This window comes from Thalassophryne amazonica, chromosome 2 (assembly GCF_902500255.1).
Source record: "Thalassophryne amazonica chromosome 2, fThaAma1.1, whole genome shotgun sequence".
NCBI lineage: Eukaryota > Metazoa > Chordata > Actinopteri > Batrachoidiformes > Batrachoididae > Thalassophryne > Thalassophryne amazonica.
In genome coordinates, this window is record NC_047104.1 from 20,988,233 (window position 1) to 21,012,646 (window position 24,414).

General features: G+C 41.3%; 1 protein-coding gene across 1 annotated transcript in view; it reads right to left on the minus strand.

Moving 5' to 3' along the window:
- abhd17c (abhydrolase domain containing 17C, depalmitoylase) overlaps nt 1–24,414 on the minus strand; it is a 52,523-nt gene that overhangs the window by 19,900 nt on the left and 8,209 nt on the right. The window contains exon 2 of the mRNA XM_034184158.1: nt 16,019–16,198. Coding sequence (XP_034040049.1) covers nt 16,019–16,198 — 180 coding nt within the window. The remainder of the gene's footprint in view (nt 1–16,018; nt 16,199–24,414) is intronic.

Genomic DNA, 24,414 nt, shown 5'->3' on the forward strand with positions numbered 1-24,414 from the left:
AGCTCTGTCCCCGGCTACACTGACAAACACCAGAAGTTCACTCTTTCTTCTGTGTTACCTCAGACTCACACTGAGTGTATGACTTTTTAATTTTTGCTTTTTTGGGCAACACACAACACTTCACAAACACGGTAACTTAAATAAAATAATTTTTAAAAAATGACTGGGTCTTGCATGTTCAACCTCCAGCTGAAATGCATCTGCTGAATTGTAGAGAAAGAGGGATAAAAAAAAAAAAAAAAAAACAGGGACCAGTCCATCAACCTTTATTAAAAAAACTTAAAAATGGTTAAATTTTACAAGTTGGAGAAAACAAAACAGAAAGCCACATCCCATCGCCATTTCAGCAAAATGTCAAGACTTTGGCGCAGTGGCATTGTGCCATTGCTTAGGGAGAGCCCTGGACTATTGATGTTTAAAAACCCAGAAGTACTTTTTATCCAATTACTCGATTAATCGCCAGAATAATCGATAGAATACTCGATTAGTAAAATAATCGATAGCTGCAGCCCTAAAAGGGGCCTAAGAGCAGGTTTGAGTCAAGGTTTATTATAAAATTTGCTGATGACTCTGTAATCAGCCTCCTGCAGGACCATGAGGTAGGCCACGGACCAGTCCTTGACTATTTTGTTAGATGGTGTGATGACTCTTATTTGCAACTTAACCTGTCAAAAACAAAAGACATGATAATTGATTTCCGTAAGGAACCACCTGTCGCAGCCCAAACCCTTGTCAAAGGTCCAGCTGTGGACATAGTTAGTCATTATAAGTACTTAGGCACCATCCTGGATGACAAACTGTCTTTTGACACCAACTCAGATGCCATCTGCAGGAAAGTAAATCAGAGGCCGTTTTATTTGAGGAAATTGAGGTCTTTTAATGTCGATAAGAAGTTTTACTCATCTTTTATTGAGTCTGTTTTAACATTTGCAATTATTTGTTGGTTTGGGAGCCTCAGAATAAAAAATAAGAGCAGGATGAAGAATGTGGTCAAACTCTGCCAAAAAAACAATTGTCACTAGCCTGAGTGAACTTGATAATGTTTATCAAACTAGAGCCACTCAGAGGGCAAGGGCCATTTTGGACAATCCTCTCCATCCTCTTCATGCAGAGTTTTGACTCCTTCCATCTAAGAGGAGGTATTCATTCCCTTGTCAGGCCAAATCAAATAGATATTTAAAATCTTTTGTCCCGTCTGCCATTAAATTCCTTAATAGGCTGTAGGTGAACTTGCTGGGAACAATATACTGCACTTTATTAGTGATGACTATGTATGTATGTATGTATGTATGTATGTATTCATCTGTATTATCACGTGTGCCATGTGAGATTTTATTGTCTGATTTTGAACTTTTGCTGCAAACCAAATTGCCCTGGGGACATTAAAGATTTTCAAATCAATCAATCAAACTGATTTTGATTATAACGGACAAATCCATTATACGCAAGTTTTACTGTAGTCATAAATACACAGTAAGATTTTGTCATCCGTCATATTTAGGATATTTGAGCTGCATGTGGGCAGCTCCCACAGATTGAAAAATAAACATGATGGAAGCAGGTGCTCACAGCTTAGCTGAGTGGGGGGTATTAAAAAAACAACAAAAAAACACCACGATAGAATGTGATGCTGCTGCACTGCGAAAACAGATTTAATGTCGAAGTGCAGAGTGCTCCTGTCGGTGCGTGGAGGAGCTGGGCAGCAGTTGATTTATGAATAGGGATAGGTATCGAGAAAGAGTACTTTTTGAGAACTGTTAAGAAATGATTCGATCCACTGACATCAACAGCGTTTTTGCTTAATGATTCCCTTATCGGTCCTTCAGAGCAGCCGTTGTTTTTGAGGGTGTTTTATCGGGAAAATGATCATTTCTTTACGTTGACTGCAGACCCTGCAGCAGGCCTGCAATCAACCTCTTCTGCAGAGGCTGTTCTTGAAGCAACAAAGCAGTGCTCCGACCCACTGCTTCGTTGGTTCTCTGCTTCACTGCTTTTCAGAAGCAGCAAGTCCTCTTCTTAACCCCTCTCAAAGCCATTTAAAAATGGCAATTGTGAGTCACTTTTGTGCAGATTAAAGTCACTAAATGGGACTCTGGTCTTGTTGAGAGAAAGAAACGAGAATCATCCTTCGTTCCGTTACCACAGCTCCAAATGCTGCGCCACTCTCTGCCGAGTCAAGTTAGAGTCCGGTTGGAATTAATAACTTCAAAGCGAATCGTCGTTTAAATCAAATGACACGTCTTTCCAAACGTTGTAATACAAACAATAAACTACAACAGACTAAAACCTTTTTTTTTCCTCCCAAAATGAGACGTCCTCTACTCTTTATGAATTACATTGATGTTGATGTGCAGCGCAGCCATTTGTAAGAGCTCAGCTCAGAGGCTTTGTATGGCGTTACATTTGTGTCAATATCTGAAAGGAAATGCTTTTGACAAAAACTACAGATTTTGTTTATTTGTATTTATGTTCAGAGATCAAGGATCCACAAGTGTGCGCGCGCACACACACACACACACACACAAAACAAATCCACTGCACTGTGAAGCCCCTTTCACAATGGCGCAAATGTAGAGTTTTGTTGTGTTGCGTTGAGAGTACCCCCGAAATGCGTGTCTACTCTGCATTTTCCTGCGTAATCGCGTGTCATTGCATTCGCAGATTTGCTTGCAGCTGCGTATGTTTTCTTTTAATATAGGCGTCGCCTTGCCGCAATTCAGCTCTTTTTCAGTTCACTCCTGCCGGCAGAGCAGAACACATCACTGCACTTGAAAAACAGTGGACTGTATCATTTGTTGCATTAGTGCCACATATGTAGCCATCAGTGCTATTTTCTGCCTCTTCTCACAATGCTTCACGAAAAGCAAATGGCACTCAAGTTCTCCGACGTGCAGTGGGATACACTGCTGCCTCGACATGGCTCCTAAAGCCCCTTTCACATTTGCGTATTTGTAGAGCTGCGTATTGCAGCATTGTGTTTCATTTAAATACGCCCAAAATGCGCGCTTACTCAGTCTTTTTCCGTGTTTGTTTCATACTTGCAGCTGCGTGTGTTCGCTTTTTCAATGTGTGCACACAGTCGTATGTACCTTGCCGCTATTTAAACCTAGTTCACTCCTGCTGGCTGTGCAGAACACATCACTGCACTTGGAAAACAGTGGACTGTATCATGAGGTTTTTACAGTTGCATTACTGCCACGATCAGGGTGTTTGACGAGCGCACTGACATGCAGCAAGTGCATTTTTATTTTAAAGTCACAGGTTTGATCTGACCTGATCGATCAGGGCGTTTGATGAGCGCACCGACATGCAGCGAGTGCGCTTTTATTTTAAAGTCACAGGTTTGATCTGACCTGATCGATCAGGGCGTTTGATGAGGGCACCGACATGCAGCGAGTGCGCTTTTATTTTAAAGTCACAGGTTTGATCTGACCTGATCGATCAAGGCGTTTGATGAGGGCACCGACATGCAGTGAGTGCACTTTTATTTTAAAGTCACAGGTTTGATCACACCTGATCGATCAGGGCGTTTGATGAGCGCACCGACATGCAGCGAGTGCGCTTTTATTTAAAGTCACAGGTTTGATCAGACACACACACAGCAAACGACCTGCTGTTTCTGTTGTGTTTCTGGATTTCTGAGTTGAGGTTTGATTCCCTGTTCTGATCACACAGGTGTTGCGGGCTGTGTGATCACGTTCTCATGTTCTCCAGCTGACGCACTCAGTTTTTGGTTGTGTACAGAAGCGCAGTGTTGCACAGATTTGCATGCAGTAACGCTGTGCTGAGCAGACCTGCTTAAAACTGCGTCCAGCGCTCTACGCTGAAGAAAATTAAACATGTTTAATTTCTTCCGTGCTACGTGCGTAGCCCTCAACATACTGCTGTGTAGGGAGCAAAAACGCGATGTAGAGCTGCTAAAAGTGGGCGTAGAGCTGCTCAACTCAGTGTAGACAATACGCTGCAATGAGCAGCTCTACAAATACGCCAATGTGAAAGGGGCTTAACATCAGATCAAAGTTCAGAGTGTATTGTGCGCTTCACCCAAAACAAGAACAAAAGGAAAATATTTGTTTGACCATGAGAGAGAGAGACCGAGAAAATACACTCTGTTCTCACTTTGCACACAGGGAGAGAAGAAAAGAGAGAGCAGACAAACAAAGCAGTGCTAATCACTCTCTGAATGGCAATCGAAAACCCCCTGCTGTGACAATTCACTTGAGAATGAAGGTGTGAAAAGGTTTTGTAAAGCCCCTTTCACACTGGCATATTTATAAGCTGCTCATTAAGCCCCTTTCACACCGGGGGTGCTCCCGGTTGCGCCGTGCATCATTATGACGACGCCGCGTAGAAGCAACTCAGTGCCAAGATGATGCAGCTTGGCGCCACAACAGCATAAGGGGTGCAAAGGAGGAAGCAAGTTGGGTGCCGAAAAATTAAACCTGTTAAATTTTTTTGGCGTCCTGTGCTCGACGCAGAAAGGAAGTGGTTCCAGCACAAGTCGGGGTAAAGAGGCATAACTCGGGGCAAAGAGGCGTTACACGGCGTGACTGGAACTGTTTTTACACCGTGTACTTAATGCAGTAAAAACTACATGCTAAAAAAAAAAAAAAAGAAAAAAAAAAAAAGACCACAGGGGAAAAAAGTGCTGATTGCAGCTCAGCTCCTTCTCTGTGTGGAGCTGTCTGCTGAACAGAGGCACTGTGAGGCAACAGCAGCTTCTTCTCTCACAAAATGTGTTTAAATAAAATCCATAAAAGTCCTGCTCACAGACTGATTGCCAGAAATATACACTAAAAATCCGGACATCTTCCCACTGTAGCCAAGTGCTTGCTCACAGGGGGTCGTTTTGACCCTTGGGGTTTTACATAATTATTGTATGGCCTTGCCTTAAAGCGCCTTGGGGCAACTGTTTGTTGTGATTTGGCGCTATATAAAAAAATTGATTGATTGATTGATTGATCTCTAGTCCACTCATGGACGTTCGTTTACGTGCGCACATGTGAACAATTAAAAGAAATAAAAAGTCTGGCTGCAAACATTAGCTCCTTTTTCTCTGCTCAAACTCTCACATCACAGTTAAAAAAGGACAAAAAAGGACATAAGTCCTGAGACAGGACATATCAACATCAAGTAGAACTCAAGACATCTCCACATTTGTTTACGGACAGGTCGCTCGCACGCACGCATCTCACGGTCAAAAGGAGGAAAGAAACTATATAACTCAGAGCGCAGCCCTGCAGCTCTGCACAAGAACAAATATAAAGTAGAAGAGAAGTCAAGAGTGCACAGTCTGTCTGCAGCCAAACTGTGCACTCTGACTTCTCTGTGCATAGAACCTGCAGGCTGCGTTCTCACCTCCTCTCTGCCCCCTGCTGCGCGCACCTGACGCAGATATTCCTGCGTCGTCATGACACCACAGTAACGGAGTAGCCCCGGTGTGAAAGGGGCTTTACAGCATATCGCCCTCAAAGATGTTCTTCGAGGGCCCGGCCAGGCTTAAAAAGGTAGGAGTGACTGATATCATTTGTGTTTGCACCCCCTGGTCATTATTCTCCACACAGGTACAAATCGCTGCATGCATTTGTGAATCTTTCACAGCAGAAGCGTAGCACAAGTCACATAAAAGAACACATCTAATTGAGTGGCCCGATTTTCAGACACACGGTTACACACGCACAGATTTCCCCCCCCACACACACACATTTGTGGATCTGGTTACAGACACACAGATATTTTTTATTTATTTATTTTTAACACACATTTGTGGATCGAAATTCACATTTGCAAATACTTTTGCTACAATAATGGCCCCATAATATGGCATATCTATCTATCTATCTATCTATCTATATATATATATGTGTGTGTGTGTGTATATATATATATATAGATAGATAGATATGTGTGTGTGTGTATATATATATATATATATACGAGGTCTATTAGAAAAGAAACCGACAGTTTTATTTTTTTTAAAAACTATATGGATTTGAATCACGTGTGATTACATCAGCCAAGCTTGAACCCTCGTGCGCATGCGTGAGTTTTTTCACGCCTGTCGGTGACGTCATTCACCTGTGAGCACGCCTTGTGGAAGGAGTGGTCCAGCCCCGTCGTCGGATTTTCATTGTCTGAGAAGTTGCTGAGAGACTGGCGCTGTGCTTGATCTAAATTTTTTCAAAAGCTGTGAGGCACATCCAAGTGGACATCATTCGAGAAATTCAGCTGGTTTTCGGTGTAAATTTTAATGGCTGATGAGAGATTTTGGATTGTTTCTATCGCTGTAAGGACTTCCCACGGAACGGGACGTCGTGCAGCGCTCCGAGGCGACGCCGTCATCCTGTTTCAAGCTGAAAACCTCCAAATTTAAGCCTCTGTTGACCCAGGACGTTGTGACATAACAGAGAAGTTTCAGAAGAGCTCGGAATCAGCAGTTTATCCGGACATTCCACTGTTAAAGGAGATTTTTTTAATGAAAGACGTGCGGACGGATTGGCGCGTCGGCTCGCAGCCCACCACAGGAAAAACACCTCCGTGTTGATAACCATTTGTAAAATCTAGGCGGCTTTTGGTGGCTTTCAATTGAGTGAGTATCTGGGAAATTGTTTAACAGCAGGGCATGTTCCAACGGAGGTGTTTTACTTGTGGCGGGCGCGCGCCAATCCATCCGCACGTCTTTCATTAAAAAAAAAAATCTCCTTTAACAGTGGAATGTCCGGATAAACTGCTGATTCCGAGCTCTTCTGAAACTTCTCTGTTATCAAAATCTCTCATCAGCCGTTAAAATTTACACCGAAAACCACGCTAATGCTGGCTGCACATCGTGATGTCTGTCAGTTTCAGCGACAGATGGTGGAGTGGTTAAACTGCTAACCCTAACGTTCTGCCTGATGGTCTCTGGTATCGAGCAGCTCAGTGGTTCACACCTGACCTGCTTTGAGTTTAGTCTTATCTGGTCTTTTCATGTTTGTCTTATTGCGTCTCATCTTTTTGCTGATAAACATCTTTGATATGACCTCATATTTCCCTCCTTTGCTGAAGGTGTCAGGACACACTTTGCTAAGCTGCTGATGTGTGACCTCTGGTCTTATCTTATCTCTGCTGTCTCCTCCGCCTGCTGGTATTTATTTTACCCGGAACCTCTCTGATTAATGTCTGGTCTTTAATTTGTTACATAATTACACTACATCTGAATCCTTGGTCGGGTTTTAAGTTCTAGACCTATGGTTACATGCCCTCTGATTGAACTCTTAAAAGTTTCCTCACCATGCTGCATTTTTCATCCTTTGCAGGTTAAATATCCAGCATCCTTTGTGATGCATGTTGCGGGTTGTTCTACATTCTTTTGTACTTTGAGTCTTCTTGTTCCTGTACTGTAGGAATGATCAGTTTATAAAATCGTCACAGTCTCCTTTTCTTGTTACGCTTCCTGCTATAATGATTAAATGCGGTGTCAAGACCAACATTTCCAATGGCTCAGGCTACTTAATTTTGTCTTCAGGAAGGATCTCAACTGAGACGACATGCTACCACTTGTGGCAATGTGCTGCTGATCTTTATATCGTCACAGCTTTACTGAGTTTTCCACCTGGTACTCCACTCATCAAGGAATAACAATAAGCTAACAGGCTGACCTTGGTTTGATTGTTTTTGTTTTGTTTTTTTTTTTGTGGCTGAAATTGGTTCAGTTGTTTGTTTGCTTGTTTTTTGTTATTAAACGTTATATTTGAAGAGCAATTATAAAAAAAGGAAACAGCAGAGGCAGGTCATACATGTTGCTGAACATTTGTAAACATCAAGTCTTTATCTTTTAAACACAAGGGAAAGCAAATAAGTATATAAATGGAGAAATAAAAAATGTCAAGACCATCCTTACAAAGGGCTCTACACTCTCCATCATGATACTCTCATATAGGTATATTTATACCTAAATTGATAACAAATTTAAGTATCCAAGGAGAGAGAGAGAGAGAGAGAGAGAGATAAAGAAAAGGTAATGATAATTAGTAAATAAAAGTGACTGACATAGTAATAATGAGTGTATCTACTCCCTGTGCACATTCCTTCACCCATAATTTCTTATGTAAACAATACCTTATCATGGAGTAATAAGACAAGAAAAAAAGGAGGCAGGAGGAAGCAACATCAACCTAGTTATTACATTTTAATGGAATAAATAAGGATAGTTTGCTGCCTACATATATAACACTGACTAACAGTAACGTAGTCATTACAACAAAAACAAAAACCAGAACCAGGTGAGTGGAGTCAGGAACTCAGGAGGAGGTTTATCACTTTAACCAGCATCTTACCTATAAGTTGCCAGACAACTTGTCCAAGCTTCCCAGTAACTTTCAAGTTTATCTTGTTCAAGTTTAAGAATGAATGTTAGCTTCTCCATTATAAAAATATCCTCAACCACTTTGATCCAGTTGTCGACTGTGGGAGTGTCCCTTGTTTGTTTTTTAAGTGGCTTTTTCACTGGTACTTCACTCATCGTGGAATAACAGTAAGCTAACAGGCTGACATGGGTTCGGTTGTTTTTGTTTTTTGTGGCTGACCTTGGTCAGCCACCTTGATCCTTCGTGGTCCTTTGGTCTCCACATTAGAAATATTACTAGGACTGCTTTCTTCCACCTGCGAAATACAGCGAAGATTCATCCCATCCTGTCTATGGCTGATGCTGAGACCCTGATCCATGCATTTATCTCTTCTAGACTGGACTACTGCAATGTTCTATTTTCTGGTTTACCGCAGTCTAGCATTAGGAGTCTCCAATTGGTTCAAAATGCTGCAGCCAGACTTTTGACACAAAGCAGAAAGTTCGACCACATTACACCCATTTTGGCATCCCTTCACTGGCTTCCTGTCCCAGTGAGATCAGATTTTAAGGTTCTGCTACTAACCTATAAAATTATTCATGGACTGGCACCCTCTTACCTAGCTGACCTAATTAAACCTTACGTACCGGCCTGGGCTTTACGTTCTCAGGGTGCAGGACTACTTTGTGTCCCTAAGGTGAATAAGAAGTCTGCGGGTCACAGAGCTTTCTCTTATCATGGCCCTGTTCTGTGGAATGATCTCCCTGCGTCAATAAAACAGTCAGATTCTGTGGAGACTTTCAAGTCCAGACTTAAGACACACTTATTTTCCCTTTCATATGGCTAGCATACTGGTACAGTTTTGTTTTATGCTTTTTACTCAATTCATTTTATTAGTAATTGGAGCGGGCCGCGGCCTCAACTTTACCTAAATACTGGGTCTTTTAGTGAAGTTAAGGGCTAGCGGCCAGCGATCACCTTAGTATTTCTCTCTTTTTCTTGTTGTTTAATGCTGACAAATTATACAGTATTTGTTGTCTTTCTGATGCCTGACTCTGTTTTTTCTCTCTGTTTAAGGTGCAGCTCCATCCAGAGATGGAAGTTGTGTTCGTGTTGGCGATCCTCCTGTCCTGTGCGCCAACAGCATTTCTTATATATTTGTCTGTGAACTGTTCTGTGAATTGTTCTGTAATTTATGTTTGTAGCATGGCCCAAACAGAGGGTCACCCCTTTGAGTCTGGTCTGCTTGACGTTTCTTCCTCAGAGGGAGTTTTTCCTTACCACTGTTGCTCTGGGGGTTGGTAAGGTTAAACCTTACCTGTGTGAAGCGCTTTGAGGCAACTCTGTTGTGATTTGGCGCTATATAAATGAAAATAAATTGAAATTGAAATTAAGTGGGTTTTTACATGGTACTTAACTCACCATGGAATAACTGTAAGCTATCAGGCTGACCTTGGTTTGTTTGGATTTTTTTTTTTTTTTTTTGGAGTGGGTTTTCACATGGTACTTCAGTCATGGAATAACTGTAAGCTATCAGGCTGACCTTGGTTTGTTTGGATTTTTTTTTTTTTTTTTTTGGAGTGGGTTTTCACATGGTACTTCAGTCATGGAATAACTGTAAGCTATCAGGCTGACCTTGGTTTGTTTGGATTTTTTTTTTTTTTTTTTTGGAGTGGGTTTTCACATGGTACTTCAGTCATGGAATAACAGTAAGCTAACAGGCTGACCTTGGTTCGGCTGTTTCTGTTGTTGTTGTGTCTGACCTTGGTTCGGCTGTTTCTGTTGTTGTTGTGTCTGACCTTGGTTCGGCTGTTTCTGTTGTTGTTGTGTCTGACCTTGGTTCGGCTGTTTCTGTTGTTGTTGTGTCTGACCTTGGTTCGGCTGTTTCTGTTGTTGTTGTGTCTGACCTTGGTTCGGCTGTTTCTGTTGTTGTTGTGTCTGACCTTGGTTCGGCTGTTTCTGTTGTTGTTGTGTCTGACCTTGGTTCGGCTGTTTCTGTTGTTGTTGTGTCTGACCTTGGTTCGGCTGTTTCTGTTGTTGTTGTGTCTGACCTTGGTTCGGCTGTTTCTGTTGTTGTTGTGTCTGACCTTGGTTCGGCTGTTTCTGTTGTTGTTGTGTCTGACCTTGGTTCGGCTGTTTCTGTTGTTGTTGTGTCTGACCTTGGTTCGGCTGTTTCTGTTGTTGTTGTGTCTGACCTTGGTTCGGCTGTTTCTGTTGTTGTTGTGTCTGACCTTGGTTCGGTTGTTTCTGTGTTTTTTGTGGCTGACCTTGGTTCGGTTGTTTCCGTGTTTTTTGTGGCTGACCTTGGTTCGGTTGTTTCTGTGTTTTTTGTGGCTGACCTTGGTTCGGTTGTTTGTTTTTTAGTGGGTTTTCACCTGGTACTTCACTCATCATGGAATAACAGTAAGCTAACAGGCTGACCTTGGTTCGGTTGTTTTTTGTTGTTGTTGTTGTTGTGGCTGACCTTGGTTCGGTTTTTTTTTTTTCTTTCTGATGTGCTGCTGTGCATGCGTCATTTCGGAGAGTCAGTAGCGATTCACCGTTTATCACCTCATTTCTGCTTAAAAGTGACTTTAGAATGATTTAAGAGGTTTTACTTTGACATCAGATGGTTAATAATCACATTATTCCCTTTGATTGCTTTGGGATTGAGAGTCAGACTCAGACATGCTGCTGTGGCACTCTGATCTCTCCTCCGTCTTTTATTATTAAATATTACTGAATTTATATCAAACTGATTGTTCTATAAAAGCTTCAGATATCTGTGGCTGAGATGATGACTGGAGTGTAATTTTAAGAAGAAACGAGGCTTAAAACTGTGAACTGCTGCTGACAGTCTGAAATGACTTATGCGCAGTAAAGGCAGGGGGGACAGATTTTTAGGGGGGACTGTTCGGCTGGCAACACCAGCACTGCTCAGCCATGTTCTGGTCTCTGGCGCGGTCCTGACATGCAGGTACAGATCTGTGCCTCTGCTGATTAGCTGCACCCTCATCAGGTGCTTGTTTGCAACTCCATGCTTTGTATTGGTCAGTCTGGTTTGTCAGTATGGTGCCAACAGTCAAACTGTACAACAGGCGATGTTACTGTTAAAGTACAACATCTGCAGACACACACGGCAATCAGAGGAGAAAACTTTCATGCCTGTGAGGGTTTGTTCTAGATCGAATCAAATCAAATCAATTTTATTTATATAGCGCCAAATGACAACAGTCGCCCCAAGGCGCTTTATATTGTAAGGCAAAAGCCATACAATAATTACAGAAAAACCCCAATGGTCAAAACGACCCCCTATGAGCAAGCACTTGGCGACAGTGGGAAGGAAAACTCCCTTTTAACAGGAAGAACCCTCCAGCAGAACCAGGCTCAGGGAGGGGCAGTCTTCTGCTGGGACTGGTTGGGGCTGAGGGGAGAGAATCAGGAAAAAGACATGCTGTGGAAGAGAGCAGAGATCAATCACCAATGATTAAAAGCCGAGTGGTGCATACAGAGCAAAAAGAGGTGAATCATGGGAAACCCCTCAGTAGTCTAAGTCTATAGCAGCATAACTAAGGGATAGTTCAGGGTCACCTGATCCAGCCTAACTATAAGCTTTTTCAAAAAGGAAAGTTTTAAGCTTAATCTTAAAAGTAGAGAGGGTGTCTGTCTCCCTGATCCGAATTGGGAGCTGGTTCCACAGGAGAGGAGCCTGAAAGCTGAAGGCTCTGCCTCCCATTCTACTCTTACAAACCCTAGGAACTACAAGTAAGCCTGCAGTCTGAGAGCGAAGCGCCTGAAGATGCCTGAAACAGCAGAGAGAAAATAAAATCAACTGGTTGCTTTGCAAAAACAATGTCGGACTCTGTAGTTTTCTCTGGGCCCCTCCCCAATCGGACCGGGAGTGACATGTTTAGCCGCATGTTCTCCTTGAATTGCTGGCTGTCTGAGTGGTGTCCAAAAAATGAGGTGGGCTTCATAGATAATTGGCAAAGCTTCTGGGGAAAACCTGGTCTTGTTAGGAGAGACGGCATCCATCCCACTTTGGATGGAGCAACTCTCATTTCTAGAAATCTGGCCAATTTTCTTAAATCCTCCAAACCGTGACTATCCAGGGTTGGGACCAGGAAGCAGAGTTGTAGTCTTACACACCTCTCTGCAGCTTCTCTCCCCCTGCCATCCCCTCATTACCCCATCCCCGTAGAGACGGTGCCTGCTCCCAGACCACCAATAACCAGCAAAAATCTATTTAAGCATAAAAATTCAAAAAGAAAAAATAATATAGCACCTTCAACTGCACCACAGACTAAAACAGTTAAATGTGGTCTATTAAACATTAGGTCTCTCTCTTCTAAGTCCCTGTTAGTAAATGATATAATAATTGATCAACATATTGATTTATTCTGCCTTACAGAAACCTGGTTACAGCAGGATGAATATGTTAGTTTAAATGAGTCAACACCCCCGAGTCACACTAACTGCCAGAATGCTCGTAGCATGGGCCGAGGCGAAGGATTAGCAGCAATCTTCCATTCCAGCTTATTAATTAATCAAAAACCCAGACAGAGCTTTAATTCATTTGAAAGCTTGACTCTTAGTCTTGTCCATCCAAATTGGAAGTCCCAAAAACCAGCTTTATTTGTTGTTATCTATCGTCCTCCTGGTCGTTACTGTGAGTTTCTCTGTGAATTTTCAGAACTTTTGTCTGACTTAGTGCTTAGCTCAGATAAGATAATTATAGTGGGCGATTTTAACATCCACACAGATGCTGAGAATGACAGCCTCAACACTGCATTTAATCTATTATTAGACTCAATTGGCTTTGCTCAAAATGTAAATGAGTCCACCCACCACTTTAATCATATTTTAGATCTTGATCTGACTTATGGTATGGAAATTGAAGACTTAACAGTATTCCCTGAAAACTCCCTTCTGTCTGATCATTTCTTAATAACATTTACATTTACTCTGATAGACTACCCAGCAGTGGGGAATAAGTTTCATTATACTAGAAGTCTTTCAGAAAGCGCTGTAACTAGGTTTAAGGATATGATTCCTTCTTTATGTTCTCTAATGCCATATACCAACACAGTGCAGAGTAGCTACCTAAACTCTGTAAGTGAGATAGAGTATCTCATCAATAGTTTTACATCCTCATTGAAGACAACTTTGGATGCTGTAGCTCCTCTGAAAAAGAGAGCTTTAAATCAGAAGTGCCTGACTCCGTGGTATAACCCTGGTATAACAAACTTGCAGCTTAAAGCAGATAACCCGTAACTTGGAGAGGAAATGGCGTCTCACTAATTTAGATCTTCACTTAGCCTGGAAAAAGAGTCTGTTGCTCTATAAAAAAGTATTTGGTTAGACTCTTTCTCTCCGATTGTTCTGTCTGAGTTATTTTCATTAGTTACTTCATCCAAACCATCAACATGTCTATTAGACCCCATTCCTACCAGGCTGCTCAAGGAAGCCCTACCATTATTTAATGCTTCGATCTTAAATATGATCAATCTATCTTTATTAGTTGGCTATGTACCACAGGCTTTTAAAGTGGCAGTAATTAAACCATTACTTAAAAAGCCATCACTTGACCCAGTTATCTTAGCTAATTATAGGCCAATCCCCAACCTTCCTTTTCTCTCAAAAATTCTTGAAAGGGTAGTTGTAAAACTGCTAACTGATCATCTGCAGAGGAATGGTCTATTTGAAGAGTTTCAGTCAGGTTTTAGAATTCATCATAGTACAGAAACAGCATTAGTGAAGGTTACAAATGATCTTCTTATGGCCTCAGACAGTGGACTCATCTCTGTGCTTGTTCTGTTAGACCTCAGTGCTGCTTTTGATACTGTTGACCATAAAATTTTATTACAGAGATTAGAGCATGCCATAGGTATTAAAGGCACTGCGCTGCGGTGGTTTGAATCATATTTATCTAATAGATTACAATTTGTTCATGTAAATGGGGAATCTTCTTCACAGACTAAGGTTAATTATGGAGTTCCACAAGGTTCTGTGCTAGGACCAATTTTATTCACTTTATACATGCTTCCCTTAGGCAGTATTATTAGACGGCATTGCTTAAATTTTCATTGTTACGCAGATGATACCCAGCTTTATCTATCCATGAAGCCAGAGGACACACACCAATTAGCTAAACTGCAGGATTGTCTTACAGACATAAAGACATGGATGACCTCTAATTTCCTGCTTTTAAACTCAGATAAAACTGAAGTTATTGTACTTGGCCCCACAAATCTTAGAAACATGGTGTCTAACCAGATCCTTACTCTGGATGGCATTACCCTGACCTCTAGTAATACTGTGAGAAATCTTGGAGTCATTTTTTATCAGGATATGTCATTCAAAGTGCATATTAAACAAATATGTAGGACTGCTTTTTTGCATTTACGCAATATCTCTAAAATTAGAAAGGTCTTGTCTCAGAGTGATGCTGTAAAACTAATTCATGCATTTATTTCCTCTAGGCTGGACTATTGTAATTCATTATTATCAGGTTGTCCTAAAAGTTCCCTGAAAAGCCTTCAGTTAATTCAAAATGCTGCAGCTAGAGTACTAACAGGGACTAGAAGGAGAGAGCATATCTCACCCATATTGGCCTCTCTTCATTGGCTTCCTGTTAATTCTAGAATAGAATTTAAAATTCTTCTTCTTACTTATAAGGTTTTGAATAATCAGGTCCCATCTTATCTTAGGGACCTCATAGTACCATATCACCCCAATAGAGTGCTTCGCTCTCAGACTGCAGGCTTACTTAGTTCCTAGGGTTTGTAAGAGTAGAATGGGAGGCAGAGCCTTCAGCTTTCAGGCTCCTCTCCTGTGGAACCAGCTCCCAATTCAGATCAGGGAGACAGACACCCTCTCTACTTTTAAGATTAGGCTTAAAACTTTCCTTTTTGCTAAAGCTTATAGTTAGGGCTGGATCAGGTGACCCTGAACCATCCCTTAGTTATGCTGCTATAGACGTAGACTGCTGGGGGGTTCCCATGATGCACTGAGTGTTTCTTTCTCTTTTTGCTCTGTATGCACCACTCTGCATTTAATCATTAGTGATTGATCTCTGCTCCCCTCCACAGCATGTCTTTTTCCTGGTTCTCTCCCTCAGCCCCAACCAGTCCCAGCAGAAGACTGCCCCTCCCTGAGCCTGGTTCTGCTGGAGGTTTCTTCCTGTTAAAAGGGAGTTTTTCCTTCCCACTGTCACCAAGTGCTTGCTCACAGGGGGTCGTTTTGACCGTTGGGGTTTTTACGTAATTATTGTATGGCCTTGCCTTACAATATAAAGCGCCTTGGGGCAACTGTTTGTTGTGATTTGGCACTATATAAATACAATTGATTGATTGATTGATTGATTGGTTGTCACGCTGCATTGCTACTGCTTTGTGATTCTGAAAGCTAACAATGCTGGCGAGTCCTCTTTTGATATTTTTAAACCATGTCTGAGAGGAGGGATGATTCATTCTTCATCAGCCAACTAACACCCTCACCACGGTGTTCCAGTCACTCACCAACGCAACACAGCCCACTTTATGTCTGAAATCTGAAGTCTAGTGTGGTCCGCACGTAGGCCTGCTTCAGCTCCTGGATTCGCTCCACCCAATCCTTCTTAAAATGGAGTTGTATTGTTTGAGCTCAAAGTAACAGGCTGTCACAGCATGCTGCTATGGTCCCAGATCAGGCCGGTGTGTGTGTGTGTTTCTTACCTGGGGAAGGCATCGAAGCAGTAGGTCTTGCGTGTATCAGGAAAGGCCACCCGTAGTCCGGACATGAGTGGTGAGTGTAAGATGACAGCAGCACATTCGTAGCGAGCAGCTAAATCGATGGTGGGCACGGTGCCGATGCTCTGACCGTACAGGATGATGTTCTCAGGCGTTACACCGTACCTGTGCAGCAAGATCAGAACCATCAGAACTCCACCAGCCTGTAACGACTGTGCAACCCCACGCAAGTGAGCGCACACCAGAGCACATTATGCACATAGTATCCATAGCTAGTTAAAAATAAGTATATATCTCCTTCCACAACAAATCTAGATGTAAAATCTTCAGCTTGGTGCTTTGAATAGCTGAGCTTTATTATCAAGCAGGAAGTAGGTCACAGTTCATGTTGTCCTTATACAGTGGCTTGCAAAAGTATTCAGCCCCTTGGTATTTCATGTATTTTAATTTGTACAGAAGAGGGTTTTCTTTCACCAAAACATTAAAACTAGGCTTGCATCATAATTGTAATTATGCAACCCATCATCTTGGCTTTTATATTTTTAATTCATTTATATCAAGTTGTAGAGATTTACTTTGAGTCTAAGCAAGATCATTTTAGAAATTTTTATATTGAGCCTGATTTACTTTTTGTATTTGTAATGCCATAAACAAATTAAAATGCATGAAATACCAAGGGGCTGAATACTTTTGCATGTCACTGTAAATGTTCCTTACAGGGGTGGAACGTGGCTGCTGGTTACTGTGAACAAGCACTTTTCACCATCCTTGTGTAAACCTGCATTTCTAGTTTTAATTGACATGTCCTGAGCCAGCACACTTTGTCCCCTGTCATTAGGAGGGTGCTAACTAGAGCACAATAGGGGCTAATTAGAGCAATTGTTAGTCACTAGCCAATAGCAGTCTGCCTCTCGGTAGGAGGGGTCTGGTTAGGTTTAAACTCCAGCTTTTGCTGGCTTCTGTTATTCTTCTCTACAAGAGTCAAGACACAAGTCAGACTACCAGAGCAAGAATTTTACCTGAGGAAGCTTCTGTGATTAGAAGCGAAATGTCCTCACGTCAAGCAACCCAGTCCAGTCGAAGATTCAAGCTTCTCTACTATGTTAGCTTCGATAACCACTAATCTGCTAACTGAAAAGAAAATTTTATAATGCTAAACCGATAACCTGCAAAAAAATAAATAAATAAATAAAAATTGCGGAAGTTACACCTAACTTTTAGTATGGACTCAGTACGCAGTCAGCTAAGCCATTTTCAAGTTTAAGCACTGCAAGTGCTGTTGAGTAAATTCAAAGGCGATCACAAAACAAAAACAAACAAAAAGCCAAAGCTTCTGTCTTTGTGCGCCCAGCCCTGTCATGGTCTGCCTTTCTCTGCCTCTCTCCTTCCCTTTTTTAACCTCGTGTGTAGTTTGTCTCTTTTCCCTCCAGGTGGTGCGCTGCAGAGCCGAGGAACATCTGCAGCTCATCATCTCCTCGCAGCTGACTCGCATGGCTTCCACACTGCTCCTGCACATGGTCGGTCACTTTGGAACTCATCTGCTCTCTGCCTCTGTAGTGCACAGCTCTGCCCACCTTCAGTTAAATTCCTCCATGTCTACGAGATCCCGTTCTCATGCTGCTCCTCTTTGTGACTGTGTATGACTAAGAACTGTTTCTAAGAACTGTATCCAAGAACTGTTTCGAAGAACTAATTCCAAGAAATGTATGAGCTCTGATGCAGAACACCTAAGAACTTTCCAAGTCGTTTCTAAAAGTCAAGTCTTGCATAATTGGAACTGCATCACAAGATGTGCAGCACCTGACCTCTGAAGATAATTCATGAACTTTGAACAATTCCTGAATAGAGAACCTTATTTCCTAGACAGTGAACTTTATTCCTGGACCTGAGAACATTCCTTTTTGAGCCTTCAGTGAATTGTTGGTTAAGGCTTCCTATGTTACGAGTGCAATCACTCACCTGTGTTCTCCTCCGTCCTAATAATTCCTCGTCCTCGGCTCTCTGCATCCCACCTAGCCCTGGTTCCAGCTCCATATACTCCAGCTCGTTCTCAGACACCCAAGTCTGGCCCTGTGTGCTCTGCGGCTCCCAAACTTCCACCATTATATGTGGGCCCTGTCTCAGCTCAGCAGGCTTCCTCCAGCTCAACACAGTACTTTAAGATATTTAGTGTTGTAAATAACGCTTGTTTCGTTCACAACCTGTTCTGGTTCTTGCTCCCAGCATTTGAGTCCAGCACCTTGTAACAGTCAGGTTCCATCCGGACCTCTAACCACAACAGGCCCACCGCTACAAAAAAAAAAAAAAAAAGCATAATTTACTTTCAACATGCTGATACTCAGACAGTGAGCAGCAGACATGAAATGCAAAGCACCTTTCACTAATGGTTTCATTTAAAACCAACCAATTCCAGACAGTTTACTGAAATTAACAGCAACACTGTCATTTTTACAACATGAAAATATGATATTGCAAATATTTTTTAAAGTAATGCACTAATTTCTGAAGGTGTGAGCGATAAACAGACGTGCTGAAAGGCATTATGGGAAAATTCAAATGATCTGCTCTCATCACTTCCTGCCCGTCAAAATGCAGAGGACACGGCCATCTACCAGATGGGAGTGTAAATAGACCAACATATTTGTGAATCTCAAATGCAGTTTTACGCTCGGAACATCTCAATGTAAGTGGATCACCGATCACACACATTGTAAAAACCAACACACAAGTTACTGTAACTTTACAGCGGGTGTCAACATTGGCAACTTTTTGTTTATCTCAGTTTCACAACAGTAAATCATTTTAAAGTCACTATAAATAATGGTTCCTCATCGTTTGCATAGTTCTCATGCTGTCAGCATTCCATTTGACTGTGGTCCAACCTCCCAAGTCCGATGTCTTTCACGAATGTTGACGATATGTGAATGGATCAATAACTAAAGCTCAGACGAGCTGAATGTGACTCGGGGATGAAAAGCAATGTTTTCATACAGAAACAATAGCGGTAAGAACATTTTATCAACTACTTGAACTATTTACGCAGTTCCAGCCGTTTGTGGCTGGAACATGCGTGTGCGCACACGCGGTTGTGAAGACAAACCTGTTCTCAAAACAACCAGACCCCACACCTGCCAGTGCTGCAGACCTGAGCACAGGCTGGCGCTCAGTATCACACACGATGTCAAGTCACGGCATCATGAATGTTTCGTTATGATTTTGTTTAAAGCGTTATGTCGGCATTCGCTTTGCTTTTCTTTTGTTAGTTTCAGTTTTGTTTCGTTCCTTTATGCGCTCTTGATTCGCAGATTTTTCAGTGATGGGAGAAGTGTAAGATCATTTGTCCACCTTTTGTCAATGATTTGTGACTTTTTTCCTTCGTTCAGCTTTCCTTGTGTGCCATGTAGGGCTTAAACGATTAATCGAGTAACTCAAATAATTCGATTACAAAAAATGCTCGAGGCAAATTCTGTGCCTCAAAGCTTCGTTTAACGTTGCAGTACATATGCCAGGCCTGTGTGTGGCGCTGCAACGGCCGCAGGAAAAAAAAACAGAAGAAGACTGGAGCGTAACAGCTAATCAAATTAGCAACGATAGCTACCGCTTTCCAACGTGACACAGAGTAAAATAAAGCCTTTTAAGAGAAAGATGGTCCACGCTGATCATCTGAAATAGACTTACTGTGCATTTAAAGCGAAGCAGTGTGTTTGTGTATTTTTAAAAAACACACGGACCCGGTGGCCAGCTGCTGTCTCTCTCTACCCAGTGTGAGGGGCTCTCAGACCAGGCGAGTCACCGCTCTGTCCCCGGCTACATTGACAAACAGCAGAAGTTCACTCTTTCTTCTGTGTTACCTCAGACTCACTGAGTGTTTGACTTTTTAATTTTGGCTTTTTTGGGCAACACACAACACTTCACAAACACGGTAACTTAAAATAATAATAAAAAAATGACTGGGTCTTGCATGTTCAACCTCCAGCTGAAATGCATCTGCTGAATTGCAGAGAAAGAGGGATTAAAAAAAAAAAAAAAAAAAAACAGGGACCAGTCCATCAACCTTTATTAAAAAAAAAAAAAAAAAAAAAAAAAAAAAAAAAAAAAAAAAAAACTTAAAAATGGTTACATTTTACAAGTTGGAGAAAACAAAACAGAAAGCCACATCCCATCATTTCAGCAAAATGTCAAGACTTTGGTGCAGTGGCATTGTGCCATTGCTTAGGGAGAGCCCTGGACTATTGATGTTTAAAAACCAAGAAGTACTTTTTATCCGATTACTCAATTAATCGCCAGAATAATCGATAGAATACTCGATTAGTAAAATAATCAATAGCCGCAGCCCTAGTGCCAGGTGACTGAGCCCTTAGTGTAAATAACAACATTAAAAGCTTTCCATCATGTGCCATCTGTTAGAAACACATCTGGTACGTATTTGAAGGAAAGCTTTCACAGCTTGGGCGCTGCCTGTAATTGTTGTGTTGGTACTGTATGATGAAACACACTGTTGATGCCATGTACAGGTGAACCCCACTGATGCGCATGCGTTAAGTCGTGATTCGGTTTTACTCACAATCGATTTGTGGACCCCAAAATTTTAGACTACTGTATAATATTCTGCATAATTTTTTTAGTCAACTTCATTAACTCGTGATTTTCAGATAACCCATGGTCCGATTTTGTGGATCCCAAGTCGCGCGAGTTAATGGGGCTCACATTTATTTAGTGAGAAGCAGTGTGATAATGTACTTTGAAAACACCCACTGTGCAGTGCTGTCCCCCTGCTCTCTCCAATGCAACCGCACATGTGAGACAAAGCAAGATTTAGATTTAGAGAATCGGGCTTCAATTATCATCAATTAAAAAATGCTTAGGCAAACCCAAAAATATCACTGAAACATGGTGATTTTTTTGGATCAGATTTCATTCTAAATGGGCCTGAAAATTAACTTGTCACACTGGGTTGGGGGGGGGGGGGGCATGAAGTACATGTGTGACTGTATTGCTCACTCACAAATATGGAGCAGGCAAGCCTTACTGTGTGTGTAGGAGCTAACAGACAAACTCATCAAGTCAAAGGATTAAAACTAAAAAAAAAAAAAAAAAAAAAAAAAAAAAAACAAGATCTGAATGAAAATTTTTTTCACGCCCAAAACATACAGTCCATAAGCCAGTCATCAATTTTGACCTAATCGGTACCACTTAATAGTTTTGACTGTGGTGAATGTTTGGTCTCCAAAGTAAAGGTCAAACAAGGTCGACATTCATTGGATTCTATGACTTGTGACGCATTGAGACCCTGTAACATAACTACCGGTAAGCATGACAGATGGTGCAAACTATTCCTTTTTAGAACCCTATTAATCCAAACAATAATTTGCATCATTTTTTACTGAAATTGGAGCAACTTTAACTTTTGACCTCTGTACAAACTGAAACTGACCTTTGTCACCATTTTTGCTGTTTTTACCCCATAACATTCAGTCATAGATAGTCCAAACTAACCCTTTTTAGAATTATTATGCTCAGACAAATAATGTGATATAGTTTTCAACATCATTGGAGTATTTTTAATTTTTTACATTTTGACCTCTGTGTAATTCTTCATTGACCCCTACCTAGCTACAGCTGCCACCCTGGGATGGCTGTACTACATTTTTGTGGAGGCCATGGTAGACTGAGGCTGGATTCTAAATGTTGTTTCATCACCTTAAGTGGTACAGAAAACCTGCTTGGCCCATGGACTAAGCTGTTCATCATGTATCTTTTTAAAGAAACCCTTTTGTGATCATGTCCTAGTGTATAAGGTAAAACAAGGTGGAGACAGCTAAGAAAATAGCAAATTGTTCTCCTGATGAACAAGATTATATTTCACTTACTAACCATTCCTGCTCTTTTCTAATGCAGCATCAAATTACAGATTTTAACATGCACATTATTTAAATACTTCAGGATAAACATATAACATAACATATTAAAAAAACACTGGCATAAGTCCAATACGTTAAGGGTTAGTTTTTTTTATAAGTTAAGAGCATGTTGAAGCGCACTGAAACATACTTAAGCTCACTGATGTACGTCCTAATAAGCTGAGCTCCTCAAAAAATTTTGGGTATGCTGAAAATTTTCAACACATGCCAGTGTGTGACTCATATGTCCCGCACATGCTGGACATAAGTTGTAGGTAAGTTACGTGATTGTTGGCACACATTTCTTGTAATTTACTCATAAGTCTAAATATGTCCATTAATGCTGGCCACTGATTGGCTGAAACCTGCGGTCCTCATGCAGAACGTCTCATGTTTCATTCACACATGGAGTAAATTTGACCTGTTCATTTCAGTCCAATTCACCATCATATAAAGCTGATTTCTGAAAATGATGTTTGAAAATACTTTAATTCATTGTGTTTTAAAGCATGTCCCTCTGTGGTTTTTCTGCTCCAGGTGTGTTTCTTATGCTGGTGTTGCACTCTGATCACACAGAAGCACTGTGATGATTTAAAGTTTTAAAGCAGCAGTTGCTGTCTGTGTGATCATCAGACGACCTGATCAATCGACCAGGGAGATCACACCTGATTAATGCATTGTCACTCTGAAAGCAACCGCTGGGCGCTTTGAAAGTTTAGAGTCACAGCCCTCCATTCATTCACAGCAGCGTTTCGCACAGCCAGTCCACTCATCATTCTGTACACAATGAAAATGGTCCAAAAAAAATGAAAATAAAAATAAAATAATGTTAAATTACTCCGTTTCTGACCGGCACCAACTGTGCAGTACCGACCCAAACCACTCAGTGGAAACAGGGCTGTCAGCAAACGCTGGTTAATTGTCAAGGTGTGAGCTGCATTAATTTATTAGACGTACACCAGTATTTTTAATACGACCGGCATATGCAGGCTAAATCGTCAAGGTGTGACAGGGCCTTTACTTCATTCAATACCATTTAAGTAAAAGCTCTAGAAAAGCTGCCCCAGAAAATGTTGGGTGTTTGATGTCCCGGGGTGCATTCTGGAGGGTTTTTTGATGACTATTTTCTCATTTAGTTGCACTGCTTCATGTGTCCTATATTTGTATTTTCTTTTGCACATTTTCACTAGTGATGTCAGTCTGACACCAAAGCTTCGATCCTTGCTTTAAATTCGAAGTTGTGCTCTTTTTGAACCACTGCTTTAAAGCTTGCTTTACGTCAGAGCAAATGACATAAGCGAGAACGTATGAAGCAGTGACTGCTTCAGTCCCGAATGAATCGCTTCATATCGCAAGATGAGTCGTTGACGTGAGACTTGCTTCAGGAAGCTTCTGCGCGCCAAAACACACCTTAAAGGCACCCGTCACAACAAACAACACGTGGATTGTTGTTGGGGTTGTTGTTATCATCATCACTGCTTTTGGATCAACATGGAGCCAAACAGGAAGAGAAGCCATTCTCAAATGTGGGAACACTTTGAGCTGATCAGTACTAATAAGGTGAGTACTTTATTACTAAACAAGCAACTTAAAAGGTAGTAATGTAGCAGTTTGTAAGTTAGATACAGTTGCATGTGCGGTTGTAAAGGCAGCATAAATATTGTTTAGCCAACAAGAATAAATGTGGGTAAACATTTCTGTGGTCATTCCAGTCCACCAGAGGATCCTCCGATCTTTGCAAGGGAGGATCAGTCATGTATCTCTGAAGTTCAATTGTGGCATCCAATGTATAATTCCTGTGAGCTCTTGTGTTTTTTCAAAAGCTGGAGACGTTGTCAGCAAAAAAAGAAATCACCTGAGTCCACAAACAGTGGAAAAACTCTTATTCCTCAATAAAAACCTCTGAATTCCCATCCACAAATTTCATGACAGTCTGTTACACAAGCACAACACACTTTCCCTGCACCTATTTTGTGTCCTAAATAACAATCTCTGAATTCCCATTGCCAAAATTCATGACTGTCCTGAGTTACACAAGCACAGCCCACCTTCCCTGCACATACTTTGTTTCCTAAAGCACACCTCTCAATCCCAGGTACTAATTAATGTATACTGAAACAGCTGAAGATATTTTGACAGTGTTGTCTAGTATTTCACCACTAGATGTCACTGAAATGAAACTTTGAATGAATGAATGTTTAATACAATTGGCAAAGTGGTTCAATACTGGTTTACTGCTTCATTTGAGCATCACTAATTTTCACTTTCTCTTTGCCTTTAACTAAAATTTGATATCACAATCTAACCTACATGTTTGTTTGATAAGATTACCACAACAGCGTAATCATTTTCAAATGTTTGGCTTCCCTCATCCTAACTAACCTGATTTTAAAGTTAGAACCCCAAACAGACCCAATACTGCTCGACCTTAGACATTACATTAAAAAAAGGTACTGGTTCACATCCCACTTTAGTTATGTA